Here is a 20,184-nt window from a genome sequence, read left to right as displayed (position 1 = left end):
TTTTGTCCCTGTCTAATTATGTTGACTTATTTTCAACAAAATTTCCCTCAGCTACATAGGGACTGAGATGCTCTAGGCTTTATTTCTTGAAGAACAGAAATGAAGAAAGAATCTCAAGAATATTTTCCTTAAAGAAAAGGAAAATCAACATGAGCGTCATAAATGAGTTATCTACTTTTCCAGTTATGGATAATTTTAACCCTAGACTGCCTTCCTTACCATACAGCTGCATACATACAATTGTTAGTCTAACAAATTATCACAAAGTTGGTGGCCTAAAACAACGTAAAATTTATCTGGCCTTTCTGTAAGTCACTGGGTTATCAGCAAAGCGTCTGCAGATCTAAGGTTTGTTCTGGGGGCTCTCAGGAATGATCTGCTTCCTTGTTATCCACCTTCTGGAGGGATCCATCTTCCTTGTCTCATGATCTCTTCACCATCTTCAGAGTCAGCCTATCACATCCTGCCGACCCTACCTGCATCATTGCTCTGTCTTTTATTTTTTTATTTTCTTCTGCCTCTCTCAATTTTAAGGGTCCTTAAGACTGGGCCCACCCAATCTTCCTATTGCATGGTCAACTGAACAGCCTTACTTCTATTTGCCATCTTAATTCTCCTGTGCCAAGCAGGCTAACATATTCCCAGATTCCCACATTAGGATGTGGACATCTCTAGAGGGGAGAAGGGACATTACTCTATGGACCCCAGTCCCTTCCCTCCTGCTATTCTTGATAAGCAAGGAACTCAGTAAATGCACACACGTGCACGACAACTAAATAGAAAGAACTACAAAATATATTCCTCTCTTCTTCACTTCCTCCAAACCACAGGACATACAAGATTCCAAATCAAATGAGAATCTCATTTATGTGAGCCTCGTTGCTTGTTTTCTGCTGCTAACTTGCCCTCTTCCATTTGGATAGACAACTGACATTTGACAAGGTGTCCTTCAATTTCTTTTCTGCATTAATGTATTACTTATGTGTGTTTTGTAATACTTAGGACATAACGATGTCATTCCAGGTAACAATGTACCCTGGAGCATGTGAAACCACCCCCAATCCTTACCCATCAAGCAGCTACGGGGCTCCCGGGTCTCAGCAACATCTGAGTCCAATAAACCCAGGAAACCAAGCTCAAGGTGGGCAGCCTTACTTCGTTGCATCTCCGGGAATCATTCCTAGCAATCAGCTGGGTCAAGGAAACGTACAAATAAGTCCAGCTACAGGAACAGTACCAACAAACTTCAAAGAAGCAAAGACACTGGGGGTGAGTCTACTTGCTACCAGAATTCTAATTTTGCATTTGCAAGGGTTGGTTTGTTTTTATACCTGTAAGCTCTAGATGATTTACCATTCAATTATTAAGGAGCTCTAAACAGTATTCTGGAAACTGTGTCCCATTCAGGTAGAAATAATCAATCTGCAAACAGACTTTACCCCAAGTCCACTTTATTTCAGATTCAAGCAAGAATCTAATGGTTGACAGAGGACCCTCCCTCCCTAGCAGGGGCACTCGGTAATATTGATACAACCGGAGCATCACTACTTCTAACTTGATCTCACTTTGTTAAAAAACTTTTTAGACAATCTCACTCTGACTTCTGGAATGATTACAAGCCTGGTGTTTGCCTACAGGTGAATTTACTGGTGGTAGCTGCCCCAAAACGAGTGGAGTTACTAACAGGAAGTCTGGGGAAAGCTCAGGGTGAAAGAATTAGGAGGCGTATCACCTGCAGTGCTTCCCTCACAGTACCCTTGAAAATGCTGTGGCTTAACTGATGCCTTATTTCTACAAAGGTTACTTTGAGCTGAACAGCCACAGTCTTATTTCCATAGACTTCAGAAAACATGCCGCCCTACTTGGAGGTGAAGATTCCACCTGCTTAGGTAGAATTGTTAGTCTTTTTGCCAAGCATTCCAGAGACCTCTTTCAGACCCTAACAAAATCCCACCAAACCGCATGGAATCTCCAGCTGTGTGCAGCTCCAACCTCTACAGCTAGAGTTGTCCATAAACAAAATTAAATCACCATTGCGTGCCAGAACTCCTCTAGCCATCTTACTACCTAGTTTAAGTCTCAGCCATTTTAAGAAATTAATAATGAGCCTCAGTCTCCCTCCAGCAGCCAATCTAAGCTGAGGAGGTGGCCCCTCAGCTCCTCCTCCTGCCACATGGAGGAAATTCCCTTTTCCTGCTTAACACTGGGACAAACCAGCACCCCACAGAGGAGTTGGGATTATCATCCTCATGGAACCTACCACCTAGTGGGGGAAATCAGCTGCACACATAATAAGGAAGTGGAGCATGGAGTGTGCTGGAAAGAGATAAAGGAAACACAGAGAATAAAGTGCAAAAGGGGTCAGAAGTACCAGGAAATGAGGGAGGAGCTATTTCAAGCTGGCCAGCCTGGGCTCTCCCTAGAACATGACATCTGAGCACAGACGTGAAGTTAGGGGTGAGCCGTGCAGATATCAGGGCAAGAGGGAAACCAGTGTAAAGGTCTTTAGAGGAAAATGTGTGTGATGAATTTGATGGACAGGGAGGAGGCCAATAAAGTAGAAGAGAATGCAAGGGAGGGAGCGGTCAGAAGGAGAGGCAGAGACATGGTAGGGGCCAGACCTGGTGGGACCTGGAGGGCAGAGGCTTGGGCTTTTACTGAATGGAATGAAGTACCACTGCCTGGTACCAAAGAGGTGTGAAATAAAAGTACTTTTTAAAAGCGACTGCACTTGGCAGAAGCTACATCTCCATGAAGATTACACATCTGTGCCACTCGCAGCTCCATTCATGACAACTATGCAGGGGCCATGGCTGGTGGGGTGAACAGCATCCACACCAATCAGCTCAGAACTTTAGGTGGTCCTGTGGCCAAAAATGCAAAGTGAATTGAAAGCACAAAGGTGGTTAAGTTTAAGGCGATTTTGATCAGTACGTGGTACAATTAGGATGAAGATGGGAAGTTTGTAGACTATTGGACTGATGAGAAGAACTTGTGGAAATCAAAGATAAAATCTCATGCAGGAGTTCTTCAACTGAGATATATCATTCACTAAAAGAGGCTCATCATCTCCCTGAGCTATGGGTAAAAGTGTGGCATACGTACATAGATGGGCAAGACTGAAAGGTTCATAGTTTTTATGAGAATCTCAAAGAAATTCATTATTCAAAAGTATATCAATCTCTTAGCTTTGCTTATGAAACGTTCCAATTTTAATTTAACTTAATTATATGCACTAACTATTTATTGAAGACATAAACACAGAAGTGTCTGTGTTTGCAGTCTTCCTGGTTAGATAAGACATGCACATTGGGAAGAAATGAATCATAGTATTCCATTGACTTTTGCACCAATCTAGCAATTGTCATTTCTCAGAAGTATATGCTTACTCAGGACAAAGAAAGGTGTGACAAGAGGTACAAAAAAGTACAAGAGGGGTCCCTTGTCTTTGGATATATGTCTCTTGACTGATAAGAAAATGGATGCACACCTGAAATTTAAAAAAAAAAAGATATAAATGACTAGAAAGCCAAGTGAAAAGGTGTGTTTATATCTTAGCATGCAACAAAAATGTTTGGGGGAGTTGAATTTATTTATTGCTTTAGATTCACATAACAGTAGGGTGTATTCTGACATATCATACATACATGGAGTGCAACCCATTCCAATTTAGATACCATTCTTGTGGTTGTACATGATGTGGAGTTACACTGATCGTGTATTCTTCTATGAGCATAGGAAAGCTCCACCCAATTCATTCTATTGTCTTTCTTAGTCTCATCTCCCCTCCCTTCCCTTCATTCCCATTTGTCTAGTCCAATGAGTGTCTTTCTATACTTCCTCCCTACCCTCCTTGTTATGGGTTAGCATCCAGACATTAGAGGGAACATTCGGTCTTCAGTTTTATGAGATTAGCATATTTCACTTAGCATGATAGTCTCCAGTTCCATCCATTTACTGCATATGTCAGAACTTCATTCTTCTTTATGGATGAGTAATATTCCATTGTGTATACTTGCCACATTTTCTTTATCCATTAATCTGTTGAAGGATACCTATATTGGTTCCATAGCTTAAGTATTGTGAATTGAACTGCTATAAACAATGATGTGGCTGTGCTGATTTTAAGTCCTTCAGGTATATGCCAAGAAGTGGGATAACTAGGTCAAATAGTGGTTTCATTTTAAGTTTGCTAAGGAATCTCCATACTGTTTTCCAGAATGGTTGCACCAATTTGCAGTCCCACCAGCAATGTATGGGTGTACCTTTCCCCTCACATCCTAGCCAACATTGAATGTTACTTGCATTCTTCATAATTGCCATTCTAACTGGGGTGAGATGGAATCTCAGTGTAGCTTTAGCAATTAGACAAAAGAAAGTAAAGGGATACGAATAGGAAAAGAAGAGCTCAAACTATCCCTATTTGCTGACTATAGGATTCTATACTTAGAACCAAAAAAAAAAAAAAAAAACTTCACCAGAAAGCTTCTTGAACTCATAAATGAGTTCAGCAAAGCAGCAGGATATAAAACCAACACCCACACATCAATTGCATTCCTATATACCAATGATGAATCAGCTGAAAGACAAATTAGGAAACTATCCCATTCACCTCAAAAAATAAAATAAAATACTTAGGAATCCATCTAACAAAAGAGGTGAAAGATCTCTACAATGAAAACTACAGAACACTAAAAAAAAGAAATTGAAGAAGACCTTAGGAAATGAAAATATTTCCTATGTTCTTAGATAGGCAGAATTAATATTGTCAAAATGCCATACTATCAAAAGGGCTATACGGATCTAATGCAATTCCTATTAAAATTCCAATGATGCTCTTCATAGAAATAGAAAAAGCAGTTATGAAATTCATTTTGAAAAATAAGAGACCCAGAATAGCCAAAGTAATCCTCAGTGAGAAAATTGAAGCAGGAAGCATCACAATATCAGACATTAAATTGTACTATAGAGCTATAGTAACAAAAATTGCAATGGCATGGGCACCAAAGCAGACTTGTAGACCAATGGGTACAGAATAGAAGACACAGAGACAAACCACATAAATACAGACAACTCATACTGGGCAAAGGTAGAGAAAAGATAGCCTCTTCAACAAATGGTGCTGGGAAAACTGGAAATCCATATGTAGTATATTGAAATTGAACCCCTATCACCCACCCAACCCTGCAAAAAACTCAACTCAAATTGGATCAAGGACCCAGGCATTAGACTAGAGACACTGCACCTACTAGAAGAAAATGTAAGCCCAACTCTCCATTATGTCAGCTCAGGAACAGACTCCTAGAGCACAAAAAGTAAAATCAAGAATCAATAAAAGGTATGGCATCAAACTAAAAAGCTTCTTCAAAACAAAGGAAACAACCAATGACATAAACAGAGAGCCTACAGAATGGGAGAAAATCTTTACCACCTGCTCAGGTGAGCATTCATCTCCAGGTCATACAAAGAACTCAAAAAAAACACCAACAGAACAAATACTCAATCACTAAATGGGCAAAGGAACAGAACAGGCACTTCACAGAAGAAGAAATATATGAAAAAATATATATATGGTCAAAAAATATATGAAAAAAAAGTTCAATATCTTTAGCAATTAGAGAAATGCAATAGAAATTGAGAAAGAAAAGACAGTAAGTCAATTTGACAGGTGTAACCAAGAAGGCTTAGTGGAAGAGATGGACCTGCATTGAGCCTCGGGGGTGGGAGGAGTCAGTGCCAAAGAGTTCAAATGTGAGCTCTGGAGTCAAATTGCTGCAGGAAATTCCCAAATATGTCCCTCACTAACTGCCTGACCTTGAGCACCTAATTTATTTATATTTCTGTGTCTCTTTCAGCTGTTGGTGGGATTACAAGGAACAATAAGTATAAAGTGATTATAACATTATCAAGTAGAAAATTAATTACTCATAACTGATATTATCCAAGCAGAGAACTGTTCTATTTGCAAAAGAGAGCCACTAAAGTCACATGTAATGGTATTGTTTTTTTTCTGAGTGTCTTTGGCTTCCAGAAGATGCTAATGGATGCATCAGTAGTTGCGCTCTCTGAAGTACTCTCCTACAGCCACCCTGCAAGCCACCTCCAAAACCTCAAGCAAGGCTTTACACTGATACTTTTGCTCCCATTATTCTAGAGTCTATCAAAACGTTCACGTCCAACCCCTGCTTTACCTACATGTCCAAGTGATGCCTATGGAACCTGGCAAAGTGGTGGGTAAATGAACAGGAGCAGCAATGACCATAAGGTCTCAAAGGCTGAAAATGAAGAAGTAATTGTAAAATTCCTATTTTCTCTTTCAGGGAATCCAGATTGTGATTGGATCAATGCACATTGGCTTTGGAATTATTTTGGGCCTTTTGAGCTACACTACTACACAATATTTCGGTTTTGGCTCCTTCACTTTTATTAGTGGATATCCATTCTGGGGTGGAATCTGTGTGAGTAGATGGCTAGGACACCTGTCCCTACCTGGGCATCTTCAGCCTACATGTGATATTAATATTATTAAGTTTTTAATAATCCAGCTATCTGAGGGTGGGAGGATTTAGAGAAATAACATCTCTGGGCTTAAAAAAGAAGGGGAACATTGTTCCCCATTTTTGATTTGAATCTTAAAGTTTACTTAGCTCAAGTAATCTAACCAAAGTTTTAGGTCCCTATGACATTTTAGACAGAAAAGGGTGTGTTGGGTGGAGAGTGGCAAAAGGAGATAATTGGAAATATAATTTTTTTTAAAAAAAAGCAACATTTCAGGAAACAACATTAGGCAATAATCTCAGGAATCTTTGAATAAGGAAAGCTTTCAGGAAAATGAGTTCTTTATGTGCAAGAATCTTAGGGGTGGGGAAGAGTCAAATCATATCACTCATAGTTACTCAAGAAAACTGAGAAAAATAACAGGCAATTTCAAGAACAAAATTAGGTGAATGTAGATGGACCAACCTTCCACGTAAGGAGAAGTTCCCAGGCACAATCAGAGAATCCACCATTTGACAAATAAATTTTTCTATTTCTACAGTTCATTATTTCTGGATCACTCTCTATAACAACATTCAATGAATTTTCCCCTTGCCTGGTAAGTTAGAATGTTTCTACTTTTTAAACCCCTCTAAAGATGAGTGGAGAGGAACATTGAGGAGGCAGATTCAGAAAGTGTGAACAGATGCATTTTCTCAAAATATGTGGAAGAGTGGTCCACGCCATTTGCCAATTTAGGCAAATTGGAATGTGAGAGCTCCACTTCCCGACTCTTGAACTCACAAGGATGGGAAATGGGAAAGATAAGGGTGGCTTAAGTTTTAACCTAAAGACTTTTTGCTTCAGTTGAGTCAAACTTCACCAGCAGAAGGCCACCCACACACACACAAAACCCCAGGAACCAGGAAATACCTACTTGCCCCTCAGTAAAAAGGTCTTGGATGTTCACTACTCTATTCTCAAATCTGCCTTATAGTTGTGTGTGTGTGTGCAGATGTGTGTATGTGCATGTGTGCGTGTGTGTGTGTACACACACATATTTCTTCTTGAGATTGGGTTTTTATTGTAGAATTCTTTAAATCAGGATTAAAGTAATCTAGCTCAGAACATAAGAAAAACTTATAAAAAGATCAATGAGACAGGGCTTTCAATTCCCTTGGTCACAGCATACCAATTTCCTGATTGAATTTCCAACCAGGAGAAGGAAACTGACTTACCAAAAACTAAAGCAGAGGTAGTTTCAAGATCACCTTAATTATGTAATTAGGCACAAAGAGAAAGAATGGGAAAGTGGGAACATAAAATCCATTGTTCATGTTCCTCTAGACAAAACCAAAACACTATAATACAATTGAAGCTAGCCTCAAACTGATCAAACACTCTTTTTGTAATCCAGAAACAAAATAAAGCATCTTTTATGTGCCTCCTTAGCAAGTCAGCTGAGCACTGGTTTCACAATTATTGTGTCACGTGTCATCATGCTATTGTTAAAGCTAGGGCAAGTTTTTCACTCTGTCCATATGCCAGTACTCACAAAAACCTAAAGGGTTTCTCCTTAAAAACTTGGAGTTCATCATCTAGTCACTAGAGAACTGTTGAGGCTTTCATTAATCCTTAAATCTATCAGCAACAACTTTGGAGGTATATACTTTCCCTTCTACAGAACCAGATGCCATCGTACTACCTCATGACATGGCTGTAAGATCTCAATGTGACAATATGATTTTAAAAATTTAACACAGCACCTGTCACAGAACAATGCCCATTTAAAGTTTATTTATTTGCAATGGTGCACGCCTGTAATCCCAGTGGCTTGGGAGGCTGAGGCAAGAGGATTTCGGGTTCAAAGCCAGCCTCAGCAAAAGCGAAGAGCTAAGCAACTCAGTGAGACCCTGTCTCTCAATAAAATACAAAATGGGGCTGGGGAGATGGCTCAGTGACCAATGCCCCTGAGTTCAACCCCCAGTACCCCCAAAATTTTATTTGTTCTTCTGTTTTTTTAAAGGGAAATAAAGTTGTTATTAAGCATGAGGTTTTTATACAAATAAAATACATCATTGACGTTTTTTTACAGCTTTTCAGAAGGAACTGACAATGAGGTTGCAGAGTGATTTTGGTGTTAATCACCCGTAAATGCAGTAAAAAGAAACAATTCAACTTCAAAAATTGCCACAGATGTCAAAGATCAAGAACTATATAACTGAGATTATTATTTTGTTTAATTTTAATTATCCTCTAATTTATTTTTTCTGTTGTCTCCGTTAGATAAAAAGCAGCCTTGGAATGAACATTGTGAGTTCTATCTTTTCCCTAATTGGGGCGATTCTGTTGTTAGTGGACCTGTGCATCAATGGCCTCGTTTCTCAGGCCTACTGGGCAGTGGTGAGTGTCCCCTAGTCTCCACATTTATGCTTTCTATTCCCACAGAATGAGTCTATGTCTTTAATCTCCTTGTGCTGTAGGAACCCCAGTGTAAATCTCTTCTTCTATCCCAGCCCCATTCCTAGAAATGGCATGGCTGGGATGATAGAGTGGGAGACGTAAGCCTCTGCAGACAGACTAAAGCAGAAAGAGCATTATTGGTCCATCCCACTGTTAATTCCAGGAACTCAAGGGAAGGACTTGGATAGGCCCACTCCTCAGAATACCCCAAAATTATTTTCCAACAATTTGAAATTCTGTATCAACAAGAATGTGAAGCTATTGAGTGCTTCTTTATTTTAGGTTAAAATGAGGGACAGGAAAATAATAGTGACAAGGACATCCAATTTTTACTAAAGAAGCCCAGAAAGTGAAGCCATTTTGAAATGAAGCATATGGTCTCCGAATGTGTTCAAATGCAATCATCCATTCATGATCTTTATACAGGCCAAGCAAGGACTCTGACCCTAGGAGGAAACAGGTGGTCTGAGGGCTAGAATGGTTACCATAGATAAGGAATGCAGCAACACAGTAACACAATATATTTGTGTTTTGAATGCATTATTGTCTTTTGCAGTATAGAGAAAGGCATATAAGGCAAGAATAGGTAAGGTGATATCTTAGTCTGTTTTCTGTTGCTATAACTGAATAAATGAGGCTGGGTACCTTACAAAGAAAAGATGTTTCTTTAGTTGCTAATTCTGGAAGACCAAGAGCATGGTGTCAGTATTGGCTTCTGGTGAAGGCCTATTGGAAGACAGCATGGGAGCATGCATCCCATGGAAAGAATGCACAAGAGACAGACAGACAAAAGGGCCAGGCTCACTCTTCTATAACAACTTGCTCTTGTGAAAATTAACCTTCTCCTAGAAGACCTAATCCACTCAGGAGATGAGCATTAACACCCTCACAAACGCAGTCCTGAGCCAGTCACCTCCCACTAGGCCCTACCTCTTCATGTCCCACCACCTTCCAGTGCTTACGCCTGCCACGTAAGATTGGCCCATGCCTCCAGCATGTGAACCCTTGGGGTACAAGCCATATCCAAACCACAGGAGGGGACCTCTTGGTAAATAAGGTGGGCTTCAGCAAGGAAATGAATTTCATATTTTACAATGTCGAATGAAAAGAACAAAATGTTACTGAAAATTCAGTTTCAAACCTGGAATCCATGTACAGAAATAAATCCAATGTGACTCGAGATGGTGGAGAAAGCACAGCTCCTAGTCCTGGTTCTTATCCACTCCCCAAGAAGCCAAACTGAAGAAAGAACAGAAGCCAAGAAATACAAAGCAGCCTTACCAATGTGCTCCCATCTGGAGTTGGAAAGACTGGGGTGGACAGCCGTGAGTTCTGAGAAGGAAGAAAGCAAATGATTTATGGGAGAAGCCCTCCTACAGCGCTCAGTGATCCACGGGGTAGAATCCACCTCTGGCCATGGGGCAGGCACTGGAACCAGTCATTTAGCAGACTCTCAGAGGAAAGAAAGTGAAGTTCATGTCTCAGTACCGGCTCAGCTCTCTATCTCCCAGAAACAGCTGCCTGGTAGGCATTCAGGGGAAAAAAAAAAAAAAACAATTGTAGCCTTCAAGTCAAAGGCAGCAACAAGCAAAACAAATTGGATTCAAAGAGTGGAAATACAAATCAAGGAAAATTCACCCACCCTCCCTCTGAACAAATACAAGGCCCATATGGATCTGTTCACTTTAAGAATGAAAGGTTGAGAAAATGACAGGAAATGAACCAAGCCCAATAGCGTGATTGAAAGAAGGAAGGGAGGGAGGAAAGAAGACCAAAAATTCGATCTGGTTGGTGAGTCAGCAGAAACCCACAGACACACATTATCCATTTTTAGTAAGGGCATAATCCAGCTCATTAGGACACTAAACACATCAGATGATAAGAGTGGATGTGAATTCATATGTCTTCCTTCTTCCTCATAAGATGTACCTTGGTTTGATGAGGGTGTGGGTCACATAAACCATAGGGAAAAAAAAAAACACTGAGCTTCCTCATTCTTGTGGTCTAAATCTGGGAAAGTTATATCCACCATTTCTAATCCAATTGCCACTCCCAAGGAACAGCGAAAGTACTCGGTGACTATCACAGGACTCAGACCCAACATCTTGGTTTCCAGGCATCTGTGTTAGGTTTTTCAACTAAACATAGAGCCTCTCTCTGACTCTCCTTCCCTCTCTTACTCACTATTTTTCCTTTCTTGCTGTCTCTCCATGTATCCATTCTTCTCTTTGCCTTGTGCCTGTTCATACAGAGCCAGAATAATAGCCGCCCGTGCTAACTTTGGTCACTTCTAAACAGTAGCATTTGAGATAATGGATTAGTGGCTATATTTCTGGCTTTTTGTGAATGACTTTCTTATTTAAAAAAAAAAAAAGAAATGAGGAAACCATTGAAGGAAAAAAAATTATCTCTTTTCTAATGTTTCTAAGTAAAGCAGTCTACTGGCCAAAAGAAGTCTTTTGGTATTGTAAAAAAAAAAATAAATCAAAATAAATCCATATTCCCCTGAAATAAGCGCTTGCTGGTAATGGGAAAATCATTTTCAGTTAAGCATGAGTAATATTGCATTTAATGAGCAATAACTTGTCAAAGCCCGTGTGAGGCCCTCCTGATTAGTATTTATTTGTGGTTTCAGATTTCTGGGAAAGGAATTTCAGCCATGCTGATGATTTTCTCCCTCTTGGAGTTCTGCATAACTTGTGCCACGGCCCATTTTAACAAGCAAATGGTCACCAACACCAGTGGGGTGAGTGGGGGTCTCTTCTTTGTAAAATAGCCTGTAGACATGCTGGAGAGACACAGACTTACTTACAAGGGCACTTTTTGTCCCTGTGTTGGACGGGGCTGGAGAAGGCCGAATAGGCTGTACTAACCGCACTGCTTGGTTTATACTCTTTCTTTCTAGTCTGTCCTGGTCATTCCAGCTGTGTATGCAAACAACCCGTGACACAAGAGTCTTCCTCAGCTCCTCCGAGAAATGATGGGTAACCAGCTTATGCTCCTAAATATTAAAGAAAATGGGGGCACTGGGCCGATATCATGGGGGTAAAACTACTCTGCAAAAACTGCTTGCGAAGCTGGTCTTTACTGTCTACGATGATTGTGAATCTTCAGAGACTGCATTTGAGATTTGTGCATCACTAATGACAACCATATCTCCCGTCACTGTCTTGTATTTACCAGTACCCCACACTGGCAAGGGTGAAGGACCAGAGAACTGAAAAAACAACCCTTCAACTCTGAAAGCCAGATATTTTCCTGGTGACGTTACCTTTTCTGCAATAAAATGCTATTATGAACATAATCCCTTCTTTCTTTTTTTTTTAATTGTCTGATCTCATACTGGTTGTATAGTCACTCTGAAAAACCCTGCAGTGCAGACTGGCAGAGCTTTTCTGATGATGCTCTGCAGCGTGTCCAAGTCACTGGAGATTCTTCACTCCTCCCTGCCTCCCCTTTTCTGTTCAGAATGGACCAACAGCCGGGCAAGGCTGACACGTGGGGTTGGTGCTGTTGGTGTTGTTTCCATTTTTGCCTTTTGGTTCTGAAGCAGAAGAAACATTCACACATTTAAAAGCCAGTGGGAGACAGGCACAGTGGCGCACACCTGTAATCCCAGCAGCTCAGGAGGCTGAGGCAGGAGGATAGAGAGTTCAAAGCCAGCCTCAGCAACTTAGCAAGGCACTTGGGAACTCAGTGAGGCCCTGTGTCTAAATAAAAATAAAAAAGGGCTGGGGATGTGGCTCAGTGGTTAAGTACCCCTGGGTTCAACCCTTGGTACTAAAAAAAAAAAAAAAAAAAAGTGGGAACAATTAAGGTAAGAGAGAAGGGATAAATGACAGTTTTAAGACATCAAAATCACAGGTGGAGGACATGACCTAAGCTGTAGAAGGAGGAAGGGAAGATGTGATTGTTGCAGAAAGCCACAGGTCTGCATGAGGGTAGTGAGTATACGAGGAGCTTCCAATATCATGGCTCTTGTCATCTCTGTCAAAGTAGAAGTGAGCTCATGTCCAAGTGGACAGCATGAATAGAATCAGAATATCCAACAAAATGGGTAATGACAAAAAGTCATGGAAGTGAAGACTAAAATGGCAAGAGAAACAGGAGGCTTGCCGGGCTGTGCTGAGGGCATGTTTGAGGGGATGATCACAAACTTAGAGTTCAAACAAACTGCCCCCCAGAGCTTGGGTGCCCAGACACAGATCCAGAAAAAGCACCTACCTAGCATTAGGATTTTTCTAGAGAGGATAATAAAATAGCAAAGAGACAAGAAACCCAAAGACATCATTTTAAATATTATTAAAATAATTCCTTGTGAAATCTAAACTTCATAGAAGTGAGAAAAATGGAAAAGAACAGATGAACTGATTTTTTTAAAAAATGAGATATCTGCCTTTATCCTGTAGAGTTGTTATGAAGGACAAATTAGGCGTGAGGAGAAAATGGTTTGACAACAGCCAAGTATTATCCATTTTTGAAATTCTGAAATTATTCAAGAAGTCAGATGAGGAAAAAATATACAATGAATGAGTAGGCCATGAAATAAGAATCACTGGAGAAGCAGAAGAAAACAGACTTTTTGCATCTGAGATAGCAAATATATTATGTCAGGGGAGAGTCACACCATTTTGAGGTTCTAGCCCTGCCTGGGTCACCAGCAGCTCAGCAAAAGGGAAGACATGTATTATGGTCTTAGGGTCTAGAAACTAAACAGTTGCCCTCCCAAATGTCTGGGGGCATGGTATGTTGTATATCCAAGCACATAAAGCAAACAACTATAAAAGGAACACTTCCTTTAGGGACTGTGGCTATTCCCAGCAAAGTTATTTTTAAGATAAATTTCTAACAAATATATCCTATTTTCAATTTGTTTAAGTAATAGTAATTATAATAGTCAACTATTTAGCTCGCTCTAGGTGCCAGTCACATTTCAAACACTTACCTACATTAACAAATTTAATACAGCAACCCTGTGTGGTAGATGCTATTATTAGCTTCATTCTCAGATGAGGGAATTTTGACAGAGAAGTTAAAAAACTTGACAGGAAGCTGTCAAAGAGTACAGCAAGGATTTGAACCCCAAAAATCTGATGACTAAGTCCAGGCATTTCCTACTGTCTCAGATATCATCAGAGATTTTTCAGCTTCCAAACAAAAACATATTTATCTATATTAAACTTTCAGTCTGTTTGGAAAGAACTGCCTCACTCCATGATAGGTGGTAAAAGGGTTAGTAATATAACAATAACTGCTTTCAACACTTGCTTCCTGAAGGTTACCATTACCTTTGAATCACTCCTGGGAATCCCCTAACTGCACTTCCAGAGTGTCAAGTACTTCCTGCCAAGGACCCCCGCCAACCTCTCCTGTGACTAGATAGTCAAAAGTTGCTGAGTTGGGCTCAAGCATCCAAAATTTTTATTTGAGGCTCTTTGGAATGCAAAAACTAAAATCACCTACTTTAGTAGTTTAAACAACACTATAAGCATAACATTTTAAAATAGTGAACTCATGTTAAGCAATGGGATCAACTGGATTTTTATCCAGATAAGAACAATATTCATGCATTATTCTGTAAATATTTGTTGTCTACTCTGGACAGGGCAGTGTTCTATGTTCTTGAGAAAAACAGATAAAGATTCTATTTCCTGGAAGCTTATATTATTTATGTATTAGACCTCCTATTAAAATATAAAATCAAATGTTTGACTTCAAAGTTTAAAACTTATAAGTTTCCTGAAAATGTGCCTATGATCTGACACCTGAGAAGGTGACTGACATAGAAACACTAGCTCAACATAGAGGTCATGTGCCCACTATTGTTTGCGTTCTGACACATTTTTAAAAAGTGTTTATCTATTCATTAATTTCTCCAAAAAGTATAGTATACTACTCTTTGGTGACCAAACATTATTAGACTATTACATAAAATTTAGACTTTGAATATTTTCTGTTTGGAGTAATATAAAACAGAATGGAGTAAATGTTAATGTACTTTTTCCCCCACACACATAACTACAGCTGGATTTACCCAAAAATTATGACTTAGGCTACATACACATGTACTCACATACATTCAAAATTCAAGTATCCTGTATTTAGTCTCTTCCTGCCTCAGAAAAGTATGGATTATTATCAGAATTCTAGGGTGTCTTCCAATTCTAAATTGTAAGACTTTAGTGAAGGTGAATAATTCAGTATAGAGTGCATGAGTTCAAGAGATATCTTTCTGGAAATCATAAATATATCTCAGATACACGCATATCTTTGATTCATGCTTGGCCAGTACAACATTTATGAACACTCTCTTTCCAAAAGTATGTTTTGCGTTTGTCACACTTCTCTAATAATCAATTATTCACAACTTTCCACTTTTCCCAAAGAGCGGATGCTGACCAAACTTACCTTGAGTTTGGATGGTAGGGAGTGGGGTGCAGGGTCTTAGACATCACTTTACAATTGAGAAAATGAAGTCAAAGAGTTGTACAGTGGAGTGTATGCAGCCAGAACAGGAGTTGGGAATCATCCCTAGACCTTTTGACTTTTTCAACAGCAGATATGTTGTAAAGTGGAAATAAACAATTTAAGGCACTCAAATGTTGCTTCAAGATAGTAAATTTAAAAAAGAGGAAAATATTTTTAAACTATTAAGTAACATTTTATTAAGAACAGTATTCAAGTGATAATGGTAACTATATGAAAACTAAAATCACTGTATATGCATATATGTCTTGATATGTATACATATACACTTATACATTATACTCTGTATACACATGTATACACATACATTTTAACAATTGTATTTCTACAATAACCCTAGTCTACACAGATTAATTTCCATTTTTCTTACTAGAACACACTGGTGCTTACATGAAGTAAGTATCTGTTTTTATATATAAATAAAATGAAATTCCTCAGAGGGATTGGGACATGGTATTTATCAGGCTCAAAGCCAATGCTGATTACAGTATTGCCTTAATCATCTACAACAATGGTTTTTAACAACATTATAAAAGGCATGGTATTTTCAGTACATTTCCTCTTACTGTCTCTTATATTCTGCGAACCAATTCAAAGAAAATCCATTCAAATAAAAAACATGATCCACATGGAGGATTATTGAAAAAGAAAAAAGAATAAAAAGTGAGTCATACTGGATGCCAAACTCTGACTGGTTGCTTCATCATTACTAAGGGATGGACACCATAGAAAAATCAAATGGAAAAAAAAAGTTAAAAAGAAGGGAATTCTAAATTTTTCCAATCCAGTTTATAGGTATAGAGAAAAATCAGAGTTGGCTTTATCAGAGGAATGAAGAAGTACTCCCATTAGAATTGGCTGTTTCCACTACAAATTCTAATATATCCATAATCTTGGATTAATCTTGAACAGGCATTCAAGGTTGTTGTTCTTTTTATAGCACACAGAATGGCTAATATCCTCCTAAATTTCTCTGCTCATAGACAAATAAACAATACAAACATAGAAAACAAAGTGTAATGTGACTTAAGAATAAAGTTAATAACTGCAATGATACACTGACCAGTTTAAAATGTAAAGACTATAAAATGTCTGGGCGTTTTTGTTGTTGTTGTTGTTGTTGTTTTCTTTAATTTGAAAGGACTTTGGAGTCCCAATGTAAGGAAGTTAACTGTACGAAAAAAAAAATCCACTTTTGAGTTGACTTTTCAAGCTATAAAAAAGCTCACAAAATATCTTGGCAGCTTTAAATACTACTCATTTCTTTTGGTAGATTTAAGTACTACGGATGTTGGAGATACTTAGAAAATTTCTTTATAAAATATTTCTTTCTGAATGTTTGACTCTCTAGCTTTCACTGAATATTTACATTGCAAGCCAAAATGTCAAGTTAAAGTTTCCAGGAACACAAATCAAAGTTCAAAATATTTACTAGCCTATAGAATGTCTGATCTCCAGATACACCTCATTAAGTCACCTGTAATTGCTTAACAAGATCTGTACTTGCTGGGGCTGGGGTTGTCGCTCAGTGGTAAAGCACTCGCCTAGCATGTGCGGGGCCTTGGGTTCAGTCCTCAGCACCACATATAAATAAATAAAATAAAGGTATTGTGTCCAACTACAACTAAAAAAAAAAAAATCTGTACTCACTAGAGTACATTGTTTGCTTGAACCCCAACTCCACTCCAACTTCCTCATCCACCCTTTAGATCTGACTCTTTTCTAGCTGCGGTTTCTACTTGTCTTCATAAACATTGTTTTAACTACTGCCTACATCAAATAGAAAACTGACACTTTGTAGATGAGCTAAAATGCACCCAGCCCCTTCCCCAGTAGGTTGGTAAAAAAGTTATTCTGGCCTCTTGCTATTTCTTTTTTTTTAAAATAAGGTATGGAGTGGGAGTAGGGGTGGGGGCATGGGAAAAATGGAAGAACTCTGAATGCTATTTCTTTCTTACTCATGTTTGCCTGAATGGGAGGTGAAATGTAAACTCAGTGATTTGCCTTTTTCAAGTTTTACATCTCATAAAGTACATTTGTGATCAAAATTTTTGAGGACAGAATGGATGAAGGACTGACTTTTCATCAACGACCTGGCCATTTTGCCGCGGACACGTTTATAAGTGACACCAGGAAGCAATACCTTGGAGCAGCCATTGCTGGAGATTCCCAGCAAAGGTTGGCAGGTGCACCGATCACGTGGCTCCGGGCCCCTAGTGGGTCTGCGCACGCGTACTCCCTCCGCCCCGCCCGTACTCAAGTGTTCGCGCAGGCGCACGAGGACAGCGCCAGTGCCGTTGGATACCCTAGCCACCAGAGGAGCCTGAGGACCGGCTCAGGGCTGGACTCCGGGCTACCTCTTGATGGCCACGCAGCGGCATCTGGGAACCTGGCGCTGAGGCCGCCCTCGGCCGGGATCTGCCTCTTCAGCGGACCCGGGCGCTGGAGTGAGGCCCCGGACCAGGGTGACGGCCCAGGCGGGGGAAACCTTATCCTGGGCCTGGACCGGAGAGGGGGAAACTCGATCTTTGGGACTTTGAACAAGTAAAATGCGAGGTAATGATGTCGCTTGCTTTGCTTTCCCAACGTGTCGGTAGCCATAACGGGGCAAGGAGTCTGAGGCCCGCGCCCCACTATGCCTCCCCGCTGCAGGTTGGGCCTCGTCGCCCCTTGTTTGTCACTTCCTCCAGCTACAGTCTCTGGGTCCTAGCCCAGGACATGCAAAAATGAATTCCCTGGCTTCTGGGAGCTCTTGCTGACGTAGGAGCCAGCCCTGAAAATCAAAAGTAGGAATTATGGGCAAAATATTAGGAAAACAAGAATATCTAACAGTCCTGTCAATCACCGCAGGCTTCCCAAAGATTCCTGCTGCAGCCTTTAGACTGAAACCGGGTAGTGGCCCCCCGGGAGGTAAAGGTGAGCTGGCTGGTGAAGGGTTTTTGAAAATTTTGGACATAAGTGGTGTTTCCCCACCCTTCCGCCCTCAATTTTTCTATTTATTTATTTGGTTTTTTTCCTAAAGACAATGCGGGTTTGCATCTCTACCGAAGATGTTTTACTGAAGATGCTAGAAGTGGATTCTAGTACAAGCTCTGTACTAGAAGAGAATTGTTGTAGAATTTCTGTATAAAGCAATCCTGGAGTAAGAGATTAGGGTTTGGAATATGGACTAGCAGACTTGTTCTTTGTCTCCTTTTGGGTTCATGATGGAACCACCAGATAATAAAGACAAATAAATGATTATTTCCATTTACATAAACATGATACATAAGTGGATTGTAGAGTAGCCAAATGTAGAAATTTTTTTAGAAAGAATTCCAATCAATTGTTCCATGAATGTTGGAGTGTTTCTTTCTTCCATCAAATAAGCTGAGGATTTTAAACACAAACACACATACACACATTCTTTTTTCTCATTAATATTTATTTGACTGTTTCACTTGGGGTGGCTTAAGTGGGGGCCTGATAGAGATTATAGTGTTGCAAAATATTTTACACCCAGAGTCGCTTCATGTCTCTTCCACTGTTTAGCAGTGAGTGTAAAAAGAATTCCTCTAAATACAAAAAAGGATTTATTTTTATTTTCCTCTTATCTGAAAAGTGGCAAATAATGATTTTTCATCATTATTCTACGTGAATTCTATAATTCTGTGAATTTTATTTAATTGTGACACAGAGATTTAACGTGGTTGCCTATACATCCAAAGCCTCCTTTTTTACTTCTCTCAAATTGAATGTATAAAGTTTGCTTCAATTACTAACATACTGTTTTTTATCTTTTGTTATCAGTAGCTCTTATAAGCATTAAGAGACATTGAGAAAATAAATTTCAGAAACAAGGATTAATGAAAACAATCAAGCCATTAAATTTTAAGGGTATGGGATCATTTAGTCAAAACTCCCTTTCTGAAAAGATCAAGACTGAAATTTTAAAATCATCAGTCAGGTGTCATGACTCCTATGTGACATACTAGCAGATGCAGAATTTCACTTCTACAAAAGGATACAGTCCTACAAGGGAATGGAATTATTAGCCAAGTTTTTATCTTAATACAAAGATGATCTAAACACTAGGAAGACTAAAGGGGAAAAAAAGAACAGGAGCTACTGTTAGGATTGCAGAGCAACTTAAGTAAGTTGTGTGATAGAAGAAAAGATTATTTTTATAAAGAGAGAAGAACTAAGTAGGAAGTATGTGTCCAAAAAAAAAAAAAAGCACAGTTGGCCAATTCAAGTATATGAAGTTTTTTTTTTAAATGTAAACGTGGCATTATGAATGATATTAAATTGATTATGAATTGCAAATGAATTGTTGAATGCTTTACTGTAAATTCTCTAATACTGTTCCTTACATGTCCCTTCTATTAGGTCACCTATAGACACTGCTTGCCACTAAAAGGTGATATCTGTAATATACTAGTATTTTTTAGTCACAAAGAGGCTTTTCAGTCATGGAGGCTGTCATTCAGAAGAGGTGGATAATGCTGATACCTCTAAGAATTGAAGCATAGAAAGAACAACTGTTGCTTCTAACTTTAGGAAGATGATTAAAACTATAAAAAAGAATCAAACTTATGTATTTTTTTCTGAGGAAATCATGTGTGTGTGTTTTGTATTGTTTTGTAGAAGTTTGCTAATAAAGCTATCACCAAAGGTTAGAAACAAAATCAAGTAGAAGAAATGCTTATAGTATGGCATGTGGGAACACCTCTACAGCAGATAGTCTTGTGTTAGGGGTAAGTAGTATTTCACTTTGAC

General features: G+C 39.3%; 2 protein-coding genes across 11 annotated transcripts in view; both read left to right on the top strand.

Moving 5' to 3' along the window:
* The first annotated feature begins 1,029 nt into the window (after positions 1-1,029).
* Positions 1,030-11,928, top strand: Ms4a12 (membrane spanning 4-domains A12). Its single transcript, XM_046444520.1, is given in 7 exon segments — positions 1,030-1,269; positions 6,321-6,458; positions 7,040-7,096; positions 8,764-8,880; positions 11,576-11,686; positions 11,846-11,882; positions 11,885-11,928. Coding segments are annotated over 7 exon segments (744 nt in total).
* Positions 11,929-17,705: 5,777 nt separating this feature from the next.
* Positions 17,706-20,184, top strand: part of Ms4a13 (membrane spanning 4-domains A13) — a 63,691-nt gene continuing 61,212 nt past the window's right edge. For 5 of the 10 annotated variants that reach the window (XM_058579588.1, XM_046445652.2, XM_046445649.2 and 2 more), the window contains exon 1: positions 17,989-20,162. In XM_058579588.1, coding sequence (XP_058435571.1) covers positions 20,118-20,162 — 45 coding nt within the window. In that variant the 5' untranslated portion in view covers positions 17,989-20,117. The other 5 variants (XM_046445648.2, XM_046445647.2, XM_058579587.1 and 2 more) reach the window with 5 other exon arrangements.

Source organism: Marmota monax, unplaced genomic scaffold, assembly GCF_021218885.2.
Source record: "Marmota monax isolate L192 unplaced genomic scaffold, Marmota_monax_Labrador192_F-V1.1 WCK01_AAM20220418_F8-fsc00038, whole genome shotgun sequence".
Classification (NCBI taxonomy): domain Eukaryota; kingdom Metazoa; phylum Chordata; class Mammalia; order Rodentia; family Sciuridae; genus Marmota; species Marmota monax.
The sequence above is the reverse complement of the archived record's forward strand: the minus strand, read 5'-3'. Positions and strand labels throughout refer to the sequence as shown.